This window comes from Candoia aspera, chromosome 1 (genome assembly GCF_035149785.1).
Source record: "Candoia aspera isolate rCanAsp1 chromosome 1, rCanAsp1.hap2, whole genome shotgun sequence".
Classification (NCBI taxonomy): domain Eukaryota; kingdom Metazoa; phylum Chordata; class Lepidosauria; order Squamata; family Boidae; genus Candoia; species Candoia aspera.
In genome coordinates this window covers 260038190-260064754 of record NC_086153.1, presented here as the reverse complement: position 1 = coordinate 260064754, position 26565 = coordinate 260038190, and the positions used below count along the sequence as shown (strand labels likewise).

At 38.3% G+C, this 26565-nt stretch overlaps 1 protein-coding gene across 4 annotated transcripts in view; it reads left to right on the top strand.

Annotated features, from left to right (window-relative positions):
• The window catches only part of NAV2 (neuron navigator 2), a 307499-nt gene that overhangs the window by 268143 nt on the left and 12791 nt on the right, over nt 1-26565 (top strand). For all 4 annotated transcript variants that reach the window (XM_063289573.1, XM_063289572.1, XM_063289571.1 and 1 more), the window contains 12 exons: nt 215-298; nt 1918-2029; nt 3681-3826; nt 6380-6552; nt 11250-11403; nt 12994-13153; nt 13675-13775; nt 15257-15352; nt 19060-19228; nt 22486-22721; nt 23492-23646; nt 26018-26286. In XM_063289573.1, the coding sequence (XP_063145643.1) occupies nt 215-298; nt 1918-2029; nt 3681-3826; nt 6380-6552; nt 11250-11403; nt 12994-13153; nt 13675-13775; nt 15257-15352; nt 19060-19228; nt 22486-22721; nt 23492-23646; nt 26018-26286 (1855 nt within the window). The remainder of the gene's footprint in view (nt 1-214; nt 299-1917; nt 2030-3680; nt 3827-6379; nt 6553-11249; nt 11404-12993; nt 13154-13674; nt 13776-15256; nt 15353-19059; nt 19229-22485; nt 22722-23491; nt 23647-26017; nt 26287-26565) is intronic.

The following is a 26565-nucleotide window of genomic DNA, read 5'->3' as shown; positions in this document are numbered from 1 at the left end:
GATCAGGTGCTGCATATGCAAGAAATATATATAGCTAGTAGGTATATAGCTACTTGATTTTGCTTCCCACATCTCAGGTGTCTGTGTTGGGCTTGTAAAGGACAGCGGTAGCATAGTGGGACCATCTGTAGATTATCATGTATGCTGTGCAACATCTTTCAAAATTTTCAGCAGAATGCTCACAACTAACTGGATCATATAATTTAATTTACAGGCTCACCTTGTGGCAGCATTTGAGCAGAGCCTAGGAAACATGACCATTAGACTGCAAAGCCTTACCATGACTGCAGAACAGAAGGCAAGTTTGACATTCCCTTATATGTTATCCATGAACAATGATTCCAAAAACAAATATTTGAAATTGAGTTCATTGTAAATGATGACTTTGAGATCAAGCTAACAAGCAAAATAAAACTTCCCTAAGCACAAGTCAGGATTTTGATTTGCTCTTGTGCCAGGAATCAACACAGAAACTTTTCTGGAAGAAAGAGCAAAGGAGATTTTTGACCATTTATCTGAGCAACTAATGCCAACTCATGTTCCTAATTTCCATTCACAGAGTTTTTTACAATCCATATTTTAACCTTGACATTCTTTCTCTCCATTTCTAGAAAATTAGCATTTCACAACTTGTGTACATTAGAGAGGGAGCAAAAATATTAGGCTAATAGCAAAGCAAAAAATACATTTGTTTGTTTCAGTTGCATTCCATTCAACTGTAGCCAAACAGCTTACGGACAATTCCCAGATGGTTTCTTATTCAGAAAGTTTGCATGAAGAGATCTGCTTATCTCTGAAATACAACAACACTAAATGTTGTTTATTTGGTATGATTACATCAGGCCAATATTACACTTGCATAGTGTTTTCCTATATCTGCTCATATCATATGGAAACACTCTTAGCTATAGATAATACATTTCTTATATGTTACATCTACTAATACATTTTAAACCTAAATCAAGAGTATTTTCTTGAACAGTAGACCTACCATAAAGGTAAAAGTAAAAATTAATACATGTATTCAGAACTGACTCCTTTGACAATTTTAATTTTAATTTTTTTCCCTTTGATTTATTTTGGGATAATAGATAGAATTATCTAATTGTGCAATCCTAGACTTGTCAGCTGAGATGTAAAGTCCCACAGAATTCAGAAAAGACTAACGAATAGGTGACTGCAGTCCAACAACACATTCAGAAGTCCTAGTTTTGGTTAAAGTGCCTAAAAGTTTAAAACTTGAGTAATACTTTAGCACTAATGCTTCTGATCTATGTAGTTTGTAAGTGTTGAGGCTATTGAATTTTATACCATTTCAGTGTGAGTGTGGGAAACAAAATATCTTTGACAAATTAATGCATGTTGTCCAATGATTTGTGCACTTAGAAAAAGCAATCTTTATTAAAAAGTGTTGTGCCATGAGTGGTTGAAGAGGTGAGACATGCTCCATGATGCAGGGAAGACAGTGCATAAAAATATACATTATGAGATGCTGGAATCCAGTCATTTTACCTTGAGGGAAATAAATATATTAGAAATATATAGTGGATAACAGACCAGCCTTACCCAGTTGGATGCCCTCCAAGTGTATAGGGGATCCACTGCCCAGATTCCCTGTCAATATGGTTATTGAAAGAATGGCCAAACCAATCTATTTAATCATTTCAGATGTAAAATTGAACTGTTTTTGTGAGATGAGTACTGTACTTTAATACTCCTCTTGCCATCCTTGATCAATTTGATCATACCAACAATCCCTAACTACTTGGAAAAATGTTCAGATAGCTGGCTGTTGCTCAGGTACTAACTGCAAATTTACCAGAGTGCTAAACATTTTTCTAGCTAATTGATTGTACTTATTGAAACCATCAATATGTTTTTTTTTAATTTTGTTTGCTTGTTTTCTTCATGCTTCAGGATTCAGAATTGAATGAGTTAAGAAAAACGATTGAATTACTAAAGAAACAAAATGCTGCTGCTCAGGCTGCCATTAATGGAGTAATTAACACACCTGAGCTCACCTGCAAAGGTAAAGAATAAAAAATACAATATTTACTTTCAATAACAATGTAGCACTCTGAGGACATTCATCCTCCTGATAATAGCTGATGCAAAGTTTGTTCCCGGAGACAGATAATTATCCATCTTTGAAGTGTCTTTCATAAAATAGGAAGCCTTGTCTTTGCTAATAATCAGTAATTATCTTTATTTTTTTACACCCACACTCTTACCCTGCTGAGCACTTAAGGTGGCTAACCAAAATTAAAAAACAAAATCAGGCTATAAAAACAGGGGGAGATAATTCAAAATTATCTTGCAGCTCTTTGCCATGCCTATCTGCCTGGCTGCTATTCTGCAGTCTGTCATGGACATGTCACTGCCATTTGCCCTCTCATTACTATGATAATCTTACACAGCCATCAGAATTGCTGTTTCTTCCTTCTCCTTAATTAGCACTGTTTTTCTAATCTAACATCTCTGATTTCATGGCATTCACTGGGCTGGCAGGCAGCTGAGAAACTGTGTGTAACAACACAAATTCCACTCCTTGCATGTGACATCATGACCCAAGAAAGAGCTGGGCTTGCATTGTGATGTTACAAACCACATTTTATCATTTTGGACTCATCCTAGCTAGCTGCAGATGCCTCTGCAAAGGCCTCTTTTTTTCCCCCCATGATTATCACAATGACATTATCCAGCTATGGCAACTGTCTATCATGGACAATTGTGGATGAGGAATCAAGTTAGGTATAAGAAATATCAGTTGAAATATTACAGCATAAGGCACTAGCTGCTTGGGCTGTTTATGAAGTGTTGGAAGGAAATCTTACCAGGGTCTGTCTGTTCCAAGCCGGGAATGAAGATATGCAGGCAGTTGCTTGAACAGAGGTGATTGCTTTATTGTCCGAGAGCGTGAAATACAGAGAAGTCAGCTGTTGGAGGTGGCCACACTTGTATTTCCCCACCAGCATTTTATATAGGGATGTGGGTCTTATTGTTGGTGAAAAGAGCATGAAAGACTATGTTTTGTCTCAGCCGGATCGCACTTAGTTGGTTTCCTGGAAAGGGGGTACTCTCTAAGAATTCTGAGAGAGGGTAATTGACCAAAGATCAGAGGCATTCCTGTGGTCGCTCCCCCTATTGTTTTGCGGTTTCTTGCTCTTTAGTCAATTAAGCTCTCTGCAGGGCTGTGGCTTTTGCCCATTGGGTTTAGATTATTGTTATTCTGAGGGGAAGCCTTACTTATGCTAAGATGTTGCCTTTCCGCCTTTGTCCTCTCAGTTTCCTAACCTGATCGGGGGAATTTGATCGGGTTATCGGGAGGTTTCTTTATGGCTCATGCTGGTATTCTCCCATTATTCTATTGTGATCCTTTATGTTTAAGTCATTTCCATTCTATTTTTAATCTTAGTCTTTTGTCCTGAAGTTTGCATCTTCTTAACCAGTTTGGGGAAGTGTTTTTGGTGGGAAGCGTCTATTGGGGGAAGACGTGTTTCAAAACTGGCAGTTTGGAAGAGAAGGGGGGTTTTCTTCAACCCTTCCAACAGAAGAAAGAAGTATAAACAATAAGGATTGCAGATGGCGATAAGGGGCAGCCATAGAAAACATGCAGAGTAGAGGAGGAAGGGCAAATGTCATGTCTAGATGCCTATAACAATGTTTAAATTATTATCTAGGAAGCGGAACTGCCCAGACCACTGATTTGCGGATCCGGAGACAACACTCTTCAGACAGTGTCTCTAGCATTAATAGTGCTACTAGTCATTCCAGCGTGGGGAGCAATATAGAGTGTGACTCTAAGAAAAAGAAGAGAAAAAACTGGGTATGTTTGAATAATGTCTTCCAATGAATAAAGCATGTTTCCTTGAATATGCCAGAAGATCTTATATGAGGAGCCAAGTAGGTTAGGTAAAAGATTGTCCTAAGCCATGATGATATATTAGAGGCATTCAGTAGATTCTCTTACTGTGTGTCAGCTGAACCCAATCCATGAGAACTGTGGCAGAATTGCATTTCTGATCTGGGGATTCCTTTTGTTTTTCTGTGTTGTTGCGTTTTTATATACCCTGGGCAAAAAACAGCCTACAGGAGAGAACCAATCTGATTGGCAAAGCATGTGTAGGAAGAGTTAAACATATGCATGTATATTGCTCCAGATTAAGTTGTGCCTGGAAGGGAGATAGAGGGGACAGGCAATCTAAAGACATATGTCAATTGAAAATCTAAATTTCTGTAACTTATTTGAGAAGAGTTACCTAGACACAGACACCCAAAAGTCATATTTATGTAACAAAAGGTGGAAGGAAGGAATTTTGCTTTAAATGCAAATCAGTTGATACAATCTAGCACACAGATTTGTAATCATTACTGAGATAAATGTCCAGCAGTTCATGTGGCATGTAAGACAAAGGTTGACAGTCTTTTCAGGCAGTGGACACTATCATGCAATTTTGTATAATGACAGCCCCCCACAAAGTTACTAATAATGATCTATGAAAAGAACACTAATCTCAGAGATTGCTAAATCTTGCAAGGATTTCCCTATTCTAATTCCAAAATCTCATGGAATTGGTATTGGTAGCCTTGCCCAAAGTCTTAGATAAAAATACTGGAATCTTCTGAAATTTTGTGATTTCATGATATTTTGGTTATTTTAATGTTGTTGTTATTTTTGTGGCCTCAAGAACATGTGGGTTACATGGCATGCATTGTGTTAGCTGACTGCTGGTAATGAGAGGAAGCTAGTATCTGTTTATTGAATAAAGTTGTTCAGTTTTTTAGCAAGTATTTGTTATGTTCATTATTCCCATGGGGCCTATTTTACCTATCGCTGTAAGAATTGTGAAATCAAAATATCTATCTTTAAACTTAATGTGTGATAGAGAGGCTATCTTGTAATATTTTTTTATATCCTCTTTCTTCATTGCTCATGATTAGTATTATGCAAAGTCCCATGTGCTAGGAGCAGTTGTAGTTTAAACTAAAGCTCTTCGTTTCTGTGGTCTATTTTGAATGTTAGGATTTTGAGTTGTGTCCAAATAAACCATGTTCTGTCCCAGATGAATTTATAACTCCAAACGAAAATTGAGTAACATCAATTTTGCACAACCCGTTTATCTCACTAATTTATCAACATATTCAGAATAGTTATACTGCAAGTGTGTTTTTGGTATTAACTTGAAGACCTTTTACCACCAGACCATAGCTCTTGACCAGGAGATTTTGGGACTGTCTGAATTTGAATTTACCAAAAACTCTGTCTTGAATTATTTCTTTGCCTTAGACTGAAGGAGATCCAATAAATACAAAATGTCGTAGAGTGGAAAATAACTTCCATAATGGTTGGCGAGGAGAAATGGGAAGGATATATATGTAGGCCTGATTTTGCTGAACATAATATTAGGTCCTCAAAGATCTATTTTTCCTGCTCCATACCATCTTTCAGCATATGGAGGAGATCAAGCTTGCACTTCTGAAGATATTCCAGTTTCAGTGTATTAAATTTCAGTGTATTAAACTAATAGTGGGTGGGGGAGAAAACGTGGGTACGACTTTGCACAAATCTTGTTACATCCTTATCAGGATCTCCAGTCACTTATACAAATCCTCCCAAGTCCACAGTCAATCATTTTTGGGGAAAATATAATAAGGCTTTTAGGTAAAAATATATGCATCATCCTGTGCTGGATTTGGTGAGGTTCAAAAACTGTGTCCATTTAGACAATAACCTGTATGTCAATTATTTAGGTGTGCAAAACATCCCAATCATATATTAAAATGCAGGAAAAAAATTGACCAGTATAATTATTTGTGCCTGCTTTTGGGGAGAAGAGGGGTAATATTTGTCTGAGCAATCCAGTGCTTTCCCTGTCTTTGGCTTTATCTGTTAAAACATGTCTTTTTTTCCTTCCCCTTCCCTTTCTGCTTGCACTTCCTGTGGCAGGTCAATGAGGTAAGGAAGATAATCTTAAATGCTAGCTAATTCATCCATTAACCCTATCTGCATCAGTGTCTGTCTGAGCCGTGTCACCTCATAACTGCAGCCTCTCATAACATCTTAATAAAATGGTCCTTGGGATGAAAGGGAATAGGTCTTGTTAAAAAAAAGGAGGGTGGGGCGGGAAGAATGCTTCCAGACAGTTCTTGTTATCACCAGCACTTTTGTCAGCAAAGCAACTCAAATCCTGCCTTTTCTTAACAAGATATAAAGTCATTAGGAAGAAATTACTTCTGTTGTTAGGTTTGCACTGTTTCAAATGGAATTACATAGGCAACTTTTTAAGTGTTGCATGTTAGCTCTTCTGTTCTCTATTTCTTGCCATAAAGTATTTTCCCCCAAATCCATTATGTATTTATTTTGCTCTTCTCTTTTCAGTTACGCAGTTCCTTCAAGCAAGCTTTTGGAAAAAAGAAGTCCCCCAAGTCAGCGTCTTCTCACTCTGACATTGAGGAGATGACAGATTGCTCACTACCTTCTTCGCCAAAACTGCCACACAATGGTACAGTGGTATCAACGCCATTACTGAGAACTTCGCATTCCAATTCCCTGTGAGTTGAATCTGTCAGCAAAAAAACTTACATTCCTCTTAATATTGTAACATCGTACAATACCACATTTAAGTCTCATTTTTCTGGAGATTCTTCTATGAGGTTCAAGTAGATTTTCTTCATCATAACTTCTTTGCTTCTTCACATCAGTTTATCTCCAGACCTTTTATCTCTCCTGGTATTTGCTCCCTCATTCTTTTTTCTCCATTTCTCTGTTTTAAAACACTTACCTTCATTCTCACCTTCCTGTGCTGTTGTAAAGAAATTGCTGCACTCAAGACTGCAATAATTTAATAAGAATTGTGTGCATGTATTTTACTCTTTGCCTAATTCCTCTCACTTCAGTCATTTTTTAACTTCTTTTCCATCATTCTTCTTCTCAGTTGATAAAATGCCTAAATCGCTTTTTGTGCTGTAGTTGCAAACAGTGCTTGAACAGAAGTTGCTGACATCTTCTGTATTTGATAATGGGCAATTTTCAATTCTTGCACTGAAGCACAAATCATGAGTTTCTGCAAATAGCTCACTTTTAAAATTCAGAATGTATTTTTAAAAAGCTTTAGAAATGACACCCTCACATTTAGAATATTTCAATAACATACATGTCAGGTATTTGAAATTGAGTCTAAATATGAAGTGGAAATATATTTGACTTTCCCCTTATTTGCCCTGACTATTCATTATAAAGTAGAGTTTTCTCCCTCGGGAAATATCTTAAATTACCAGATCAGTAGTTGAAATTGTGACTGAGGTGATGAGAGAACACTTTTTCCAACTGCCTTTTTAGATTATTATTTAGATTACTAAATGGGCAGACACGCTGCTAAAAGTATTTCTTGAGGGGAATCAAGAAAACTGATTGAATATAAAAGTTTTACAAAACTTTAATACTATCCCTATATATAGCATTTATTATTTAATCAAGGTTCCATGTTACTGGTTACTGCAGTTGGTAAAATGCAACAAAAATAAGGAATGGAAACCAAGGATATCAGCAGCATTCAAATGCAGGCAAATTTATATGTATTCATAAATCAGGGAACTATGATTTCAGTCAACATTCCTTAAGATGCTTAATTATTCAATCTCACTTTCATCACTTTGAAACTGCCCTGTCCATGCAGTCTTGACAGTTAGGTAATGCTTAAAGCCATGATGGTTCCTGTCATCAGTCCAACTGTGATAGGATATGGCAAGTTTTGGCAAGTACCTGAAGAGTCAACAGCCAGCAGAGAGCTAAGGACAGAAAATGCACAGTGCTACATTGCCTGCAGCTTCTGCACTGATTTAGTTGTTTTCTTGGTTTGTTATTAGAAAACAGAAGAGGTCTACAGTGTATATGTAAGGGCAATCGGATAATTCCCAGATTCAGCCTCCATAACATTTCTGTTCTAAAAATCACATTAAAAAAGACTATTCTCTGACACACACAGTCATACTTTAAATCGAGTGTGTGTGTGTATTACCCATGTCATTTTTCAACATACAGGTTTCAGATCACTCTACTAGAATCAGCGCCACTACTTTTTACTGAGTAAAGGGGAAATGCAAAATTCTTTTGGCACTTTACAGTTATGATATTAAAACATTCTTTGCTCCTTAATGAGAAGCTTTCCACCTTGGTCTACAGCAAGTGCTTCTGTTCCTCTATCTACAAGATTTCTCCATTCACTATCATTGGGCTCCGGGCAACTTCATTTTTTACAATGCTCCCTTCATTAACATCAAAGGAAAAGCCCTCCAACAGACTGGAGTGCCTGAGGTGGAGATGCTATTAGACCAGAATGATTATTTGTAGAAGACAATTCTAGCACAATCCTGTGCAAGTTTTCTCAGGAGCAAGATCTATTATGAGATTTACTCTGAAGATAATGTTATAGGGGTATGGCCTAGAGGCTGCTGACATATAAACTCTCACCAGCAGTAATGCAGGCAAACCTGCATCCTACTATTCCAAAGGCTAGGACACTAATCAGGAACTTCAAATCACAAGAAACAGTGAACTAGGAAATAATCTTACATTATTTACATAATTGTCATCAAATTAAATCAAATTTCAGGATTTTTTCTGTGTCCACTTTGCTGATTGGAACAGCCCTAGGCAAGCTACTCAAAGGCCAATAGTGACTCTCAACTTAAAAAAAACACACAGACACTTGATTTTGTAATATAACCAGAATGCAATTCTGACAATGAAACTAGCTGGGAATAGTTATGTGTGGTCTGCAATAGTTAATATTAATAATATATAAGCATTAATAGGAATCATTTCATTATTGCAAATATTTGTTCCCTTTCCCTTCAGATTCACCTACCTGATGTACTAACAATTTATCCTTTCAGATTTGGCACCAGCTTTTAGTATCATATTACACAGAGCCATCTCCGTGTTCCACTCTGTGAGCACTGAACATAAATTTATTTATTGCTCACATTTACAGTATATGGCTGCCCATCTCACACAACTCCGGGCTGTGTACAATAAATCAAAAAACAATCATTATAAAAAGATAAAACTGATTATTAAAAAAAGAATATTATCAAAAAAAAATTAAAATATACCAACCTTGCAGAGAAAGCAAGAATGTTTTGTCTAGTGGTTAAGGTGCTGGGCTAGAAACCAGGAGACTGAGAGTTCAAGTCCTGCCTTAGGCCTGAAAGCCGGCTGGTTGACTTTGGGCCCGTCACTCTCTCTCAGTTCAACCCACCTGACTGGGTTGTTGTTGTGGGGAAAATAGGAGGAGGAAGGAGTATTAGGGATGTTCACCGCCTTAAGTTATTTATAAAAATAATAAAGGTGGGATAGGAAATTAAATAAATAAATGCATGCATGCCAGTCATAGTAGAGCCTTCTAAGAATGTCTCCCATTCCCAGAGACCCAGGCCTGACAACCCAACCAGGTCTTGAGGGACTTCCTAAATGATAGCAGGGAAGGAGCAAGCCTAATTTCAGGGGGGAGAATGTTCCACAAGGAGGGAGCCACAGCAGAGAAGGCCCGCCTCCTGGGACCCACCAAATGCAAGTCCCTGGAGGATGGAACCTGTAACATGCCTTCCCTGCTTGATCTAATGGGATGGGCTGATGTAAGCAGGGAGAGGTGGTCCCTCAGATATCCCGGCTTCACTCTCCCCTCCCCTCCCCTCCCCTGCCTCTGTTTCTTTCTTACAAAAATTTGAATTCTGATTTTAAAAGGGGAGGGGAGCAGGGGGAGGCAAAAAAGTTACATTTGGGGCACAATTGATGGTTTATATCTCCGTAGCAACATACAGCTTTCTTTCCTTCACCCTTACATACATAACCCAATGCACATTTCCCATCAGCCAGTGCTAGGAACAGCAGCCCAGGTATATGAAGGAAGGAGAGAATGGAGGTTCCTGTTCCAGCTTTCTGCCTTTACAGTGTGCTGAATAACAGTGAAATAGGGCCTTAGGTACAATGTATTTTACCTATGGATTGTTACAACTGAATTGTCCATGCAACACAATAAGAGGAAAGAAGTTGGGAAAAAAGGTTTACTTTTCCCCCCACTTTTGTTCTGCTGCTCCTTTGCTACCGCTACTGCCTTCGTCAGTGTTTCAACGCAGAGGTATAGAAAGTGAGGCCAAGGGCAGCACCATCTATAAAAGAGGAGGGCTGGCAGAACTGCTCAAAGGGAAGCTGCAAATTCTATTCCAGCTTGGACTTAAAAAGTAGGAGAATTTGGGTCCTTTAAAAATTCACCTCTCCTTTGATGGTCAATTTTCATGAATTCTCAGAGTTACATTCCAAATCTGAATTCTTTGAATTGCACCAGGATTCCTTCAGAATTCTCACTTTGCATTGTTGTTTCTTGCCTGCTGTACATTTAATTAAAAGAAGTTAAACTGAAGAGGAGGTATTTACAAAATGCATATGTGAAAAACTGCCAGCAAATGATGCTCCTGGTCCTTTATGTATTGAGGAGTAATTGAATTTAGTTTTGTAAGGTGAGAAAAGGAGATGGGGAGAGAGAAAACTGATACCAGGAAAACAAAGGGTGCCTTTTCTTTTTCAACCTGAGCAGTATAGAGTGCAAAGGAATGCTTTATGTCTGAAAAGGTATATGTTTCCAAAGCTCTCTAGAATCATGCAGGGAGGCCCAGCTGTGCACTACACCTGCTGAGTCTAAATCTTTCTTTAAGGCCATCAATCTCCAAGTGACTGCTGCTGCTTCTCTATCTCCTTAATGTACTTGGGATTTTCAAGTTAAATGGATTTTTTTAGCCTCACTAACAGCAAGTTACCTATTGAAGCAAAATAGTTGCAGTGGACCAGAACAAACAGTGCAAAGACAGCACCTGTCTGAGATTCATTGAAACAGTCACATCTTTTCCCCGGATGGTATGGCTGCTGAAAGGATGATTCCATACAGCTGTACAGTCTTGGAAATGAGTTGTATGTGAGTGCTGCTTTTACACTCTAACATGTTTTAAAACACTTCTTCCAGCTGACTTCAGAGCACTGCACAGCCCTAAAGAATAGGTCACAAAGATAAATTTGTGTCCTGATCTGATACCAGTTTCGAATAATTGTGTCCTATGGATCTTATCATTGGCACGAAGTAAAAAAAAAAAATATTCGTTGAAACCTAGGGAACTAACTTTTAATTTTTACTAACATTCATAATTCATACTTCCTAATACCTTGTCTTAATATTTATTTTTTAATGAACTCCTAGAATTTCAGAATGCATTGATAGTGAAGCTGAAACAGTCATGCAGCTGCGGAACGAGCTGAGAGACAAAGAGATGAAGTTGACTGATATCCGTTTAGAGGCACTCAGCTCTGCTCATCAACTGGATCAGCTCCGGGAAGCTATGAACAGGATGCAGGTAGGAAATGTGCTGTCCACCCAGAAGCCTGAAAGTAGAGCTGCTGTGCTAAGACATTGGTATTCCATTATGCTTTTCATTGAGTGAAAATAATAGCGGTGAAATCAGTAAGTTTTTTATGTATCAGAATGCCAACACAAGGCCCTTAAGCTGCAGTTGCTGCTAATTGCCATCCAGAAGTTCATAAGGAGCAGCAGTGTTTGCTTGGTTCTCTGAGGTTGTGTCTCTTCAGAACTTTGACAAAATTATACTCTGAGAAAATAGATTTCCTACATCTACATGTTTCTCTAGCACTCTGCAGTTGTTTACCTGAACATATAAGAGCTTGGTAGAAGGTGGAATATGCATGAAGCTTACTCCTTCTCTCTCCAACTCCCACATGTTCCACTTGAAGGTCTGAAGGGGAAAGCTTCAGTCAGGTTTGCTTGTTTGCTTGTGCAGCTGTTTTGGGAACCTAATAAGGCAGGGACCTGGATTACTCAAGAAGGTTGTACTTACGTTTTCTCAACTGAATGTGTGAGGACTGAAGATGCTACGGAGCTGACTCATTGTATGCCAACTCCTTTACCTAGTTTCACATTCATTTGTTTTTTAATTTTTTTGTTTCATAAATCTATCTTGCCATATTTATTGTTTTTATTTTGTGCAATTTGCTGTTAGATTTGCATCCAAAATAGGCATTCTAGTAACATCTGAAAGTATAATTACAACAGAGAAAAGTAGTTTGGAAAATGATATTAAAGAGTTCTACAGTCCACGGAGTGAAACCACACCCATCAGGATTTCAGTAACATGTGACTCTCTGTGGGCAATTTTCCCCTCAGAAAGGCTTATAATGTTTCTTTTCTAGATACAGTGCTTTTGGATCTGTTTAAATTGTTACAGAAATGCAACAAAATAATCTGGGAGGAACCATGACTTCAGTGTTGTCAACAAAATCTGTCTAAGCTTGCTTCTGGCAGGGACCACTGCCTTTAACCATCTGCATGTCAGGTTTAAATTTAACCGAGAAAGCTCTACTTTTGTTGCAGGGTTGTTAAAAATACAGCTTAGCCAAAGTGGGAAAAGCTGCAAACCTTTACGCACATGGAATAATAAAACCGATACTTGACATACTGCTTTTAACAGAGGTTGGGGAATGTTTCTCCTTTAAACTTGGGAGAGCTCTGGTGTGTGTACGGCACACAATTTTGACTCCACATGAAGTCTTGCTCTAGTGGCGAGAGGATGGACCTTATCTTTTGGTGAAGAATAAAAAGGCCATTGGGACAGGATCAGTGACATAAAGTACAAAAGAAGGAAGCAGGATCTCAGGTAGAATTTGTTTATTGTGTGTATGTATTTTTATCTCTACTTGAGATGGAGGTAGTAGCTGGTAGAAGTGTTACACAGATGCTGAATGGCCACTTTTAGGGATAATACCGTAGCAGATGCTTGCACTTACTAGGAATTTAGACCACTGATCTCTAATGCCCCTTCCAAACTTTAAATTCTATGTTTCTATGATTCCATGATATATTAATCACATTGAGAAATAACAAAACGTTATTTGTGTTTCTGTTTTGTTTGTTTGCCTTTTTAAAAATCCAGAGTGAGATTGAGAAATTAAAAGCTGAAAATGACCGGCTGAAGTCTGAAAATCAAGGCAGCTGTAGTAGAGCCCAGTCTCAAGTTTTCATTTCATCATCTCCAAGGCAATCTGTGGGTCTCTCCCAGCACAGTCTGAACCTCACAGAGTCAGCTAGTCTTGGTGAGTATACATGAAAGCCAGTGGACAGGTTTTCTCCTGTAGCTATGAGTTCAATTAATGGATAAGATGTTAAAGTGGGAGAATGGGGATGGTAAATCTTTCTCCTATAACAGAGATAGTTCTGTACTCTGAAGTGTAACATGAACATGGCATTCCAGTTATGACCTCAGCTAAACTGAATCACATTCAGTGATCTGACTGCATACATTTAGCAGTGTTTTTTTTAAGAGAAAACTTCGTATTAATATTTATGTGTTCTTTGTTTCTTATATATTCATTCCAAGTTGCTAGCAAATTTTCATTTGTTCAAGGAAGGGTGTGCTTCATGATTTTGAAAATACAAAAGTTGGCATTTAAAACATTTTGTGAACCTCAGCTTCCTCCCACTTTCTTTTGTAAATATGTTTCTAGCCCACATAGAAGCAATCATGTCTAGAACAAGATGCTTGTCGGAGTCTCAAAAACCAAATCAAAAATAACTTCCAATATTTGAAGATAGAATCTGTGTTTCCGATCAACAGATATACTGCTGGATGACCCCAGTGATGGTTCTTCTCGGAAAGAAGGTGGCAGGCATGTTAAAATAGTTGTCAGCTTTCAGGAAGAAGAGAAATGGAAAGAAGTGAGTCCAAACGTTTTTGGTCCTGATCATATAATTTATCATGTTGTTAAGAAAAATAAGGATTCTCTTGTTTTGTTTATTTAAATTATAGACTGTTTTTCAGCCAGGGATCCCAAAACAGCAAAACAGGCAGTTTCAGTGTTGAACCAGATCTGACACCAAATTGAAATGGGTCTTGAAGCCAATGTTGCGTCTAAACCAGATTTATCACCTTGCTCAAAACATAACTGGAGAAAGATGTTAAAGAGGGAATATGTCAGCACTTTTTTCAAGTACTTCTTGAGTACACTGTCACCTTTTTCATGCTACACAGCCTCCATAAATTGAAAGAGAGAATATTGACTTTTATTAGAACTACTCTCAGTTTCCAAAAGCTGTGCAAGGAAAGGTCATAATTCCAAAAGTGCTTCAATTCTCAAAACACCAGTACTGACCTGAGTTCCACTAGTACCTGTTTTTTTCCCCCTTATACCTTCTTTCATTGCTGCTTCTGATTTATGCTTATGCTTGGACTTCTAGTTTAGACTTAATGCTAGCAGCCATGGTTGTTGTAACTGCTGTGAAGTCCAGACCGCCTAGTGCTTTAGGAATTTGGAATAAATAAAAGGGGAATTGAACCAAATGTACATAGCTTTGAGGGGAAAGATTTTCAAGCTCTGTCTTGTACACACTGAAAAATGTCCTCTGGCTTTTCTATGTTCTAGTTTTAAAGCAACTTAAAGAATTTGGGGGGGAAGTGATTCAACACCTAGATCAGATGTAGGGCAATGGGAAAAGGACTTTTCTGTCAGTAGAACTTGTTTTATGCTAAATTATTTATTTTGTCAGAATATAGAGCAAAGAACCACACTGAGATCCAAATTTTAGTGGATCTAGTGTTTATTGTTCTGCTCTACAATACAAAATCCTGCTAAACTGAGAAAGCACCAATAATTCCTACCCAAAAAGCTCAGAAAGCTTAAAGCGGTTCCTTTCTGGATTTCTTGATAAGGAGGCAATCAGTACTGAGCACGCGTTTTTCCCCCTGGAGAGGGCCCCGCTGTCCTTCATCAGCAATGTCCATAACAATTTTGGACTTAAGTCGCAAAGATTTCAGTGCAAGAAGAAGTATTTTATTCTGGTCTGATGTTCCAGTCTCAATAAAATGCTGATTTCTGTGTATAGCATTTCCTTGGTTCTAGATATACAGTATGCTAGTGAAGGATGTTTGGACAGTATTTTGTGAACTATTGAACAAGATAGACCCAAAGATATCTAAAATTGTACAAGAAATTGTGCAATATTGTTTGCAAACAACCTTCTCCATTTTAGTTAATGTCTGATATAAAGATCTTGCAACCTTAAGAGTATATTTTACACTAGGGTTTAGTTCGGGACTGTGGAGCAATGCTGCTGGATCATAGTAAAATATTGTGAATGTATTGAAGGCAATTTATCTTGTTTGAACACCTTTCTTTTAACATACCTCAATATGTATTTAGGATTCTAGGCCTCACGTGTTCCTAATTGGCTGTATAGGAGTCAGTGGAAAAACCAAATGGGATGTTCTTGATGGTGTTGTTAGAAGACTATTTAAGGTAAATAATGTTATTTTTTACATTTTTTTTAACGATAGTGCCACATTTTGCCTCTCATATATTCTCATATACTTGCATACCAAACTTTCATCTTGCTACATTTATAAGTGATCTGTGGGGATCTATGCATGAAACAGAAACAGAAACAAATCAGACTAACTTGGAATATTCCTTTAGAACATTTTTACTAATCCATATTCCAATGGAACAAAACTCAAAATGTTTTGAGTGAATAATGTACCTTACTACCTCAGTTTTGGTCCTGGAGCACAAATACATAAATGGGGATAAAAGGGAACCTTGGGTAAACACTTTGAGAAGGAGCAGAAACTCCCAGCACCATCTTCTGGAGATGGTCATCCAGGTATAAACAGAACCTTCAAGGTTGTTCCACCCGTACCTAACTTGAACCACCTCTCCAGAAGAATACCATGATTGATTGATATTAAAAGCTGCTGAGAGATCCTGGAGAATCAATAGGATTGTACTCCCCTCCTCTACCTGTCAGCAAAGATTATCCAGCAGAACAACCAAGACAGTTTCAGTACCAGAATCAGGTCTAAACTCCTACTAAATGGTTCTAGAAAAATACTTTTCATTCTTCCAGAAATTGCCATTGCCTTCTTCCACATTTGTAGGTTGGGGTGGGGGTGACATTCCAATCTAGGCTGAAGAGCTTGGGTTCTGCTTCCTAGGCACAGATGGCACTACAGTTTGATAGAATTAAACTACAAAAATTGCAATCTGTCTAGATTATGTTGGTAACACTGTAAATAAATTGATACATATCACCACTTTTGGTAACAATGCCTAATTAGGCTTCTTGATTGAAAGTTTTTGAAGAAATTGGGAAAATCACCAGTAGTTCTTAATTAATCCTATCATTGATTTATTGTCCATACTGTCCATATTTGCTATAATGCTTGTGCAACTTAGCCACAGAAGTCAAGCAAAAAAACAGCAATGGATTAATTAAACCCATCCCATGAGTAACATAATGTCCATAAAAATTTACTTCTTTAGTTGTAGGTTTGAAGTTTCTTCCTAATGCATGTGCACTTTTGCATTTTGCAGTCTCCTTCCAAAATTCAGCAAACAACACAACATAGTTTTTTGTATATGGCAGCGTGCGAGTTTAAATGCATAACAATCACATTTTAATGAACATGCACTATGCATGTTTGCATTTGGCAATATGGCTAAAAAGCAAATCACTCATGGAACGCATCAACCTTTGCTACCTACCTGGTCAAATATACCAACCAATCAGGTGAACATCCAGAGATCATCATTCTCAGGATTCATAGCAGAGACCATGATGCAACATCTAGAAGCTATAACACTCCCACACATAGAACCAAAAGTATGGATCTGTTATGTAGATGATATCTTCATCATAATAAAAAAGGAACAACTAGAGAAGACACATGAGACAATCAACAACATCTTCATAGGAATAAAATTCACAAGGGAAGAAGAAAACAAGAACACACTACCCTTCCTGGATATCCTCATCAGCAGAGGAAATGATGGAAAGTAAGAAAACCAAGTCTATCAGAAAACAACCCACACTAACCAAGTGCTCAGCTACCAAAGCAGAAATCCAACCTCCCATAAGATGAGCTGTGTAAGAACATTATTCAGATGATCACAAACACACTGCAGCAACCCAGAATGCCAGAAAGAGGAAACAGACCACCAACTTCTACAACTTCTTCCAACAAAATGGATACCCATGTGTCTATATCAAAAAGTGCCTGACCACACAACCCGCTACAGCACCACTAGTACAACCTATGAAAATGATAACACTCCCATACATCAAAAAACATTTCAGAAGCAACCAACAGACTACTACAACCAGTCAGCATCACCACAGCACACAAACCAACCAAAGCCCTCCAAAACATCTTAAGCAAACCAAAAAACCCAGTAGCCCAAGGAAAAAAACACCAGCAGTAATCTACAAGATACAATTCAAGGACTGTAACAGCCACTACGTAGGACAGACAGGCAGGAGACTAGCAGAGTGCATCCATGAACACCAACTAGCAGACATGACAAAAACTTCTTAATCTCACAACACATGGACAGACACAATCACAATTTCAACTGGGAAACTATTAGCTTTTTAGATCAAGCCGAATCCAAAAATGCTAGGGAATTCCTGGAAGCTTGGCATTCAGACAAATCAGCCACCAACAGAACATAGACATAAACCACATTTTCACACCATTCTAAAAAGACAATATAATACAACGGAAGGAAACAAAAAGACTAGAACACATCCTCTCCAGCAGCCAACACTCTCATAAGCAGGGATCCAACACCAGACAAGGCAGAAAACAACACTCTAATCAATGAACCACCAAGGAAGAAACCACACCCCCACCAAAACTGGCAGGGCAAACTACTATGTATAAACAGGAAGCAAACCTCACACTCACTTGCACTGATGGTGTTATCTAGATGGGTAAAGAAAACCTGAAGCAAACAACCAAGCTCAGCACCAAGAACTCCACAGAATCACATAGAACAGACAGGGCTAGTAACATTACATTATACCCATTGAGCTTTAACATTATACCCATTGAGCGTTAATAGTGAAGGATTTAAAAATACCAGTTAACTTACTTGGTAAGTCAGACAGGATCTTTTCCAAAGTCTAAGATAGCTCTTAACTCTTAACTTCTCCTTTAACTTCTTCCACTTCTCTTCAGCTAGCTCCAGCCTTCTGTTTTATTGGCTAATGCACTCTCCAAGTCTCCCTGGACTGGAGGAGGAGGGATGATTTTTTTATATCAAAGCAATAACGTGAAATGAAGTGCCCCAATGAGTCCTGAATGCATTACAAAACTAAACATGAAATACTTTGCTTCAGCTTTGGAACAATCAAAATAGCCATTCCAAGCGTGGAATATTTTACACTCAGGTTTTGCACAGTCCTAGTGACTTGGAATTATTTGTCACAATGACAATAGCTTCCGCCTTTTATGATCAACCATCAACAGTAAAGGAACAAGCAGTCAAGAAATATGCCACAAACTAGCATTTGGTAGAGTAGCCATGAAGGCCTTGGAAACGATATTTAAATGCCGTGATTTGTCTATACCTACAAAGAGCAGAATCATGCAAGCCATGGTATTCCCTGTGACACTCTATGAAAGCAAAAGTTGGACTTTAAAGAAGCAGGATAAGAAGAGTATTGATGCCACTGAAAGTTGGTGTTGGAGAAGACCCCTGAGAGTACCATGGACAGCCAAGAAAGCAAAGCAATGGATCATTGAACAGATCAGCCCAGAGTTCTCACTTGAGGCACAAATGACCAGGCTCAAATTATCGTACTTCAGACACATTATGCGAAGACCCAGCTCTCTGGCTCTAATGCTGGGAAAGATGGAAGGAAAGAGAGGAAGAGGACAACCAGCAGCAAGGTGGATGGATTCAGTTACAGTGGTGATGAGTGCCCTGTTGGGAGATGTGAAAGAACACGTTAGGGATAGATCATCATAGAGAAGATCTCTCTGTGTGGTCGCTAGGAGTCAAAAATGACTTGATGACACATAATCATTTTTCCTAAAGATTATTTCTTTATAATGGGAATTAATTTATCTTGAAAGGAGAATTATACTTGATCGTGAAGTTTTGTTCTTAAAGCCAAAACCCCTTAAGGTATGTTAATTTTTTCTTTTGCTCCCCCTTCCCAGGAATATATCATTCATGTAGATCCTGTGAGTCAACTTGGCTTGAATTCGGACAGTGTCCTGGGATACAGCATTGGGGAAATCATTCGCACAAATAGCACAGAAACACCTGAGCTGCTACCCTGTGGCTATCTGGTTGGTGAAAATAACACCATCTCTGTGAAAATCAAAGGTAAATTGTAGGTGACTTATTTGTTACAGCCCTTTGTAATTACAGGCTTGCCAGATTTCAGCATTGGAGAAATCTCAGGGGATATAAGAGAATTTAATTAGCTTTTTTTCTTTCTGTCTTTCTTGGCTAAATGTTGTTTTTCCTTCAGTTGCATACCACTTTTGCTAAGAAATTTCAAGCACAATCACATTCCTGTGAATCTTTCACTTCCCTATTCATGGAGTTATACAGGTGGGCCTCAGTAGCCATGGTTCCATTAACCATGGTTTCTCATATCCATGGCTGGTAAATAAAGACCAGACCTTGTTGTCCACACCCTAGTTTCATGTACAGGTAGTCCTCAGGTTATGATGGCAGTTGGGACCAGGATTGCCGTTGCCGAGCAATGCAGTCATAAAGTGCAACATCACATGATGCATAGCGATGGCAATCCAGGCAGTCCCAGTTGCTGTTGTAACCCTAAGATACGTGGGTTGTTAAGCGGGAAGTGATGGGAGTCCCAGGTAAGGAGTGTGAGGGTGCCTCGGGGGTGGGGACCCTGGGAGGCCCCACGCAGGCCACACGTGAGTTGGGAGGGTATGCTGTGGTGCAGCACAAGCACAGGAAGGCCAAGGGAAGGAGGGTGCAGGTTGGCGCAAGCGCAGGGGGGTTACTTACTAGAGCGACTTGCAACCCTCCCTGCTGGCTTCCCCATTGATTTTGTGGGAAACCAGCAGGGAAGGTCACAAATGGCAATCATGTGACCGTAGGGGCACTGCGATGGCTGGAACTTTGAGGACTGGTTGTAAGTACCATTCATTCAGTGCCATTGCAACTTTTGCTGAACAAGTGGTCAGTAAGCAAGGGCTAACTTTATTCACAGTTTTGGGCACCTGGGTTTGTTTGGAAGAAGACTTCTGGAGCGTTCTTAGGTATTTTAAGCATGCATTTTTCTCAAGGTCTCATTATTCACAGTTTCGTTATTTGTGGTTGTTCAGCCACAAATAACAGGAGCCACCTGTGTAAATAAAGTGGATATTGCACAAAACATTTCCACTTTCTAAAAAGAAAGGAGCAATCCTTTTTATGTAGAGCTCTTGTTAGCCTGTGTAATTTGTTTATCACCGAAATGTTCTCTATTTCAAGAGAAATTCATCAAATAAACAAATACAATAGAGCTTGGGACCCACTTGTGCAACCCAGCAAAGCTACCTTGATGGCATTTGCTAATTCTTCAAAGCTTAAGTTCAAGAATAGGGATTATGTTATATATGTGTGGAGGCTATGACAGAGAGTGAATGCATGACATAGCTACATAGGTCCATCTGTGAAAGGAAGAACTTTTCCTTCTCCCCCCGCACCCACGCACCCACCCAAATTGGAAGGTGCTACGGGTAGCTTTGTAGTACAGCTTTGCATTTATATAATATATCTAATATCTAATATAATATATAATGTATATCATTGCTGTGATGTTTGGGCTACTTGAAAATAAGTCCTTCTGAAAGTAACAGTCCATGAACATTGGCAACAATGTTCCCAAGAAAATACATAGGTTTATTGCCTTCTAACAATTGTATCTTAAAGAACCAACAGTGGTCACCAAGGAAAAAGGAAATTACTTATTGTGCCTCCTCCAAAGGTCATTGCTATCCAGTTTCTCTTGAATTGTTGCTCTGTAAGAAATTCTGATCTGGCATAAAAGTTTGTATTTTTTTTTAAAAGCCACTATTGAGTTAATGCTAATAGGATAGTTTTTGTAAGAAAGGTCTAAATTGATTTTTCAGTCATTTTTTTGTAAGCTGTTAAAACATTTATACCCTCCAGATATACAACTGTTCCTTTACTGCTTAATCTTAATCATTTTTGCCTGAGTGTCAAACATCTATGTCCAGGCAATCATTCTGCAGAAGTTGCATCTGCTGGCTTGTAAGAATTGCTGGCTTTCTCTTTTGTGTCAGCCTGCTGTACCTGCTGACATTGCATAATTTTTTGTGTATGGAAGCTTTTCTGCCAAAAAAGATATAACTTCTTCTAATAGAAAACTGAGATGATGTGTGCTGATGTGTAGGTGGCCGGTGAGGATTAAGAGAGAAATATCAGTCAGCAGGGTCTGCAGACATGCAAAAGATATTTTAAAGGGGGGTGGGGGTGGGATCCTGAAAAGTTTTCTCCCAATTTTTTTTTTAAATCCCAACTTTATTAAGCCCATTTGTAGACATGGAGTGGAGACAATGAAATAGTTTTTTTTTTCTTTTAAGAAGACCTTTGCTGGGTGAATGGAACCCTGGTGAATGTGCAAGATTTTGCTGCATGTTTCAATTATTTTTACTGCAGAATATGACATAAAATTCCATTTAATAGTTTGCCTTTGTATTTTGTATGAAGGGTGATGGAGAAGTATTTTGTCTGCTGAAATTAAAAATGCTCTTCAAAGAAAGTAGATTGTAACTCATGTTAGTTTTACATATTGATAGGAAAATCCTATCTACAATCTGTCAGATGATAGGAGATTCTGATTTACATAGTCAGCATGCCTAGTCCTCAAAGTGACAGAGAATGTTTAGAAATGGATAAGGCCAATAATCACAGCACATACTTTTGGTAGTCAACATACTTACTTCTCAGATGACAACTTTGGTTAACCCTGGTATAACTTAGGAAATTGATGAAGAAGTACAAAGTGTATCTGATCAAACCATGCTTTCCAAGATCACTTGGTTATTATCAGTGTGCAAAGACCCATATAGATACTTTCAATTTATACATTGTATCCATTCATGAAAAGAATGAGCACACTCATTTTTTCACACTCATTTTTTCACTTGAAATAACCCCAGTGTGTACATCAGAATTCTATCTGGTGTTTAAAAACTGTGTGGGAAGTTTGACAACAGAAATGGACTACTTATTTTATTAGCCAGACCTAGAAATAAAATGTTTTCAATTCACTAGCTTACAAGGTGGCAGATTTTTGACTTTCTTGATTGCAAAATGTTGATCCTCTTCCACTGGACCTCGTTGTACTGCATTATCTTCCTTTTTCCATTCCATTCTATGTAGAAACCATTTTTCTGTAAGAAGGAATGTTCTTTGAGAATTATATGAGTATTTTGCTCATTTGACAGATGTTACTAGAAATGGAAAATTACTTGGGGATGGGGAGGTTCAAAGATACTACGTATGAAATAGTACTACTTCTCTCTTGTGTAAAGGGACATAATAAATCTTTTAAAAATCAAGTGAAAGTTTCAAATTGCGGTTTTCTATTATTACAGGTATGGTAGAGAATAGCTTGGATGGTCTGGTGTTTGAGTCTCTGATCCCAAAGCCAATACTACAGCGTTACGTGTCACTCTTGATAGAACATAGGAGAATCATTTTATCTGGTCCAAGTGGCACTGGAAAGACATACTTAGCCAATCGCCTGTCTGAGTACATGGTACTTAGAGAGGGCAGGGAGCTGGCTGATGGTGCTATTGCAACCTTTAATGTGGATCACAAGTCCAGTAAGGTGAGTGTTACACGATACTGAATTGGGGAAGATATTGTTTCTCTTTGCAAGTAATTTGTATTCCGGTGCAAACATTTCATAGGAAATGAACTCTTATATCTTACCCAGAATGGAGATACCTATAACACTTTGCTTGAGTAGTGGGTTGATATGGCTTCTGGTATGCCTTGGAGACATGGAAGAGGGCTCCTTCTATATAATGATAGATGGTATTTAGTTACTCATGGATGCCTTCTTGGGTTTGCTCTACTATCTCCTGTAATGATAATTTGTACTAATACTTCACAAAATCTACCTGCACAGTGACATTCCAGAAGGTGGAATGTCTTGGCTGGTGTCTTAATCCTTTTGGAATTCCAAGCCTGTCAGTGCTACTTCACTTTTTGTCTTCTACCTTATCCTGGCATATAATGCCTGCTTTTCATAATGGCTGCTTTTCGTAGGCCCTGCTCTACTCCCTCTTTAGACACTGCCTCCTATTCAATCATGAGATGAAGGTAGACCCAGCACCAAGGAGAGAAGCAATTACATGCTTTGAGAGTCACTATTTTGGGATTAAGCAAGAGAACACTGTTCATTATCTGAGGCAAGATAACCAGCTTGCCTGAACAATTATTTATATATTTTTTTTAAAAACTAAGTAGCTGTGTGGTTTGTTACTGTGTTCTTGCAAAGGACTTTTAAAAATTGAATCAAAGAGCCTTCATCACCGCCCAAGACCTCCAAACCATAATTGCAAGCAGTTTTTTTCCTATTGCATTTTTTTACAGGAACTCCGGCAATACCTTTCCAACCTTGCAGACCAATGTAGTAGCGAAAATAATGCAGTGGAGATGCCTCTTGTAATCATCTTGGACAATTTACATCATGTCAGCTCCCTAGGAGAGATCTTCAATGGGCTTTTGAACTGCAAGTACCATAAATGGTAACAGTATTGTTTTACCTTTGCCTTTCATGATGGAAAGTCTCTTTCTCCATCAACAAACATATTCTCTGAACCTTAATTTAAGCTTAATTTAATTAATTTCAGTGACCATAAATAGAATATTGTTTATTTAAACAAATCTTAGTAAAATTTTACTGATTTTAGTTCAACTGCTACTCAGAAGTAAGCATTCATGTAGTAGGTTTTCCCTTAAGTAAGCATGCAGGATTTCTGTCTGAATATGAGCCAAACCAGTAAAAATAAATACAATTATAAATCCTGCAACCAAAGATTTGACTGAAGATTAATTCAGATTAGTGCATGAATTAATTAGTAGTAATATAGTTTTATAGCCTTATATATAATACTACAAGCTGATAAGGTTTTTTTTTAACAAAAATGTTACTTGTAATGTTATTGTAATTAAATTTTTAAAAATTAACAACAAAAAGTATTTCAACTCCCTTTACTGTGCTGCTCTTTTATTGCTGTCCGTCATTCCCAGGCTTCCCTTGTCTATCCATTATTTTCTACCCAATAACTGAAGGTTTTATCCTTTAGACTAGAGATGGGTAGCAAGTCACCCCAGTTGCATTCAATTCCTTAGTCTTGTCTTGTAGCCCTCAGACCATGCTTGCTGAAAATTGACAGCTCTGTTTCCTGCCATTTATTGATTGATTGATTGATTGAATTTTATCACTGCCCATCTCCCCCACAAAGGAGGGACTCTGGGCAGTTTACAATAAAAACAAAGTTAAAATTCAAGACACTTATAAATACAATAAAAATAAAAATAAAAATTTTGAGGTGAGAAATATGTGAAAACTGCTATACAAGTTCTACAACAGGCATATCATAGTTTAAAAAAGAAAGCACACCCCAATCTTCTCCTTCCCTTGGATTGTCAAGGATCATAGGGTGGAGGGCTAGAAGTCCCAAACTTCCAGTCTCAGAAACCTTTGGGGTCTTCACACCCTGGTCCTGTCTCCTCCTTTGAAGTAGCGGCTTAGTAGTTCCTGCTGACATCACCTATCTTCCAGTGGGTGCTTCCTCTAGCATCTGCCCCCAGCTCATATGTGCAAGAGAGATTGGGTTCTCCTGGCCTATATTGCTTTTCTGGTTATTAAAAAGGGCAAAATGCAAACACTGAAATAGGGTCACCTCCTAACCATAGCACAGCACAGCAGTGTAGTGACTACAAAATTCTGGCCTTTTCCCCCTTTTGGGAGATAGACAAATCTCACAGGAGATAAACAAAATCAACTTCTAAAAAGATAAAATGTTAAAAAAAAAAACTTTAAATGTAAAACACAGACTTTCCATGTGAAACAAGATAATACAGAACTGGTCAGATCATGGTTCCACCAGCCTGCAAATTAGTTTTTTAAAAAATCCAAAAGAAAATTCAGTTCTCTAGAGAAGATAGCAAAATACTACAAATGCAAAGCTTTTTGTCAGAATCTCAGAGAATATACTGGAGAGGTTTCAGGTTATTATTACAGGTCACAAGAAATTCTAAAGAGAAATTATATTTTCATGAACATACGCTGAGATTTGATTGAAAGCTGAAATTAAACGCTCAATTCTTTAACTGATAGACATAAAGAACATGACATTTAGCACTGCACAGCAAACAGAAATAAAAAAATCTGGAGCAAATTCCTGGCATTACATTTTATCTATGTCTACAAAAATAGGAGAGCCCTGAAACAAACATTCCTGTGCTTTGATTACATAGATGTCTCCAGCTTCTTGAAGATTCAGTGTTAACAGAGGCTGCCGGGGAGATGGGAAACACTAGTCTTTACCAGCCCTTTCTGCAGATGTCTGCCAACTTCTATCTTTTCTGTTAAAAAAGGCAAATATTTTTCATTTACAGCACAGAATGGCTGGAGTAATTTGAAAATATATATGATAGTTGCCCATCCCCTGCTCTGTACCAACTTCTACCTAACCAAGTACCTTTCAGGTAAATTGGATCTCCAGTCCTACCATGAGCAGTACATCAGAAGGGTAGTAGGCTGGAGAAGGCTGCTCTCAACCTCACTCATGTTCTCATTTCTCTTGCTTTGCCTTCTGACTTTTCCTGTCTTTCCCTCCCAGAAACCCTCCTGTTTTAAATCTGTATATGATGATTTTAATTTTCTCACTGTTTTCTAAAATGTTTTCCAAAAATTTAACTGATCATCTTCCTGCAGAGTAAATAAAATGTTCTAAAGCATTCCAGAAATTCAGCCAGCACAGGAGGCAGCATCCTCCCCTCCATTCACAACTTATGAGTAGGAAGCAAAAAAGCACATGAGATGATAATTTGAATTTAAAAAGGGGAAAATGTTCCTAAAATAAATGCTGGCCGACCTTTTTCCTATAGTCCTTACATCATTGGAACAATGAACCAAGCAACTTCCTCCACCCCCAACCTTCAGCTGCACCACAACTTCAGATGGGTGCTATGCGCCAATCACACTGAGCCAGTCAAGGGCTTTCTTGGCCGATTCTTGAGAAGAAAACTCATTGAAACAGAAATCGGTGGCCAGATGAGAAATGCAGAATTAATTAAGATTGTAGACTGGATTCCCAAGGTTTGGCAACATCTCAACAAGTTCTTGGAAGCTCACAGTTCTTCAGACGTCACTATTGGTGAGAAATTTAAAACTCTTTATGCAAGGATTATTTGCGGGGTTGTATCTTCCTGATCATTTCTACCTGTCCCACTGGATCTGACAGAAGAGGCATGCTCTGGGTCCCAACAATTAAGGAGTATCATTGAGTGGGACCCAGAAAGTGATCTTTTCCTGTCGTGGCACCTGCCCTTTGGAACGTCATTCCCTCGGAGATTAGACTGGCCCCAATTTACTGGCCTTTCACAAGTCCCTGAAGACAGAGTTGTGTTCTCAGGCATGGAGGTCAGATTGTGAG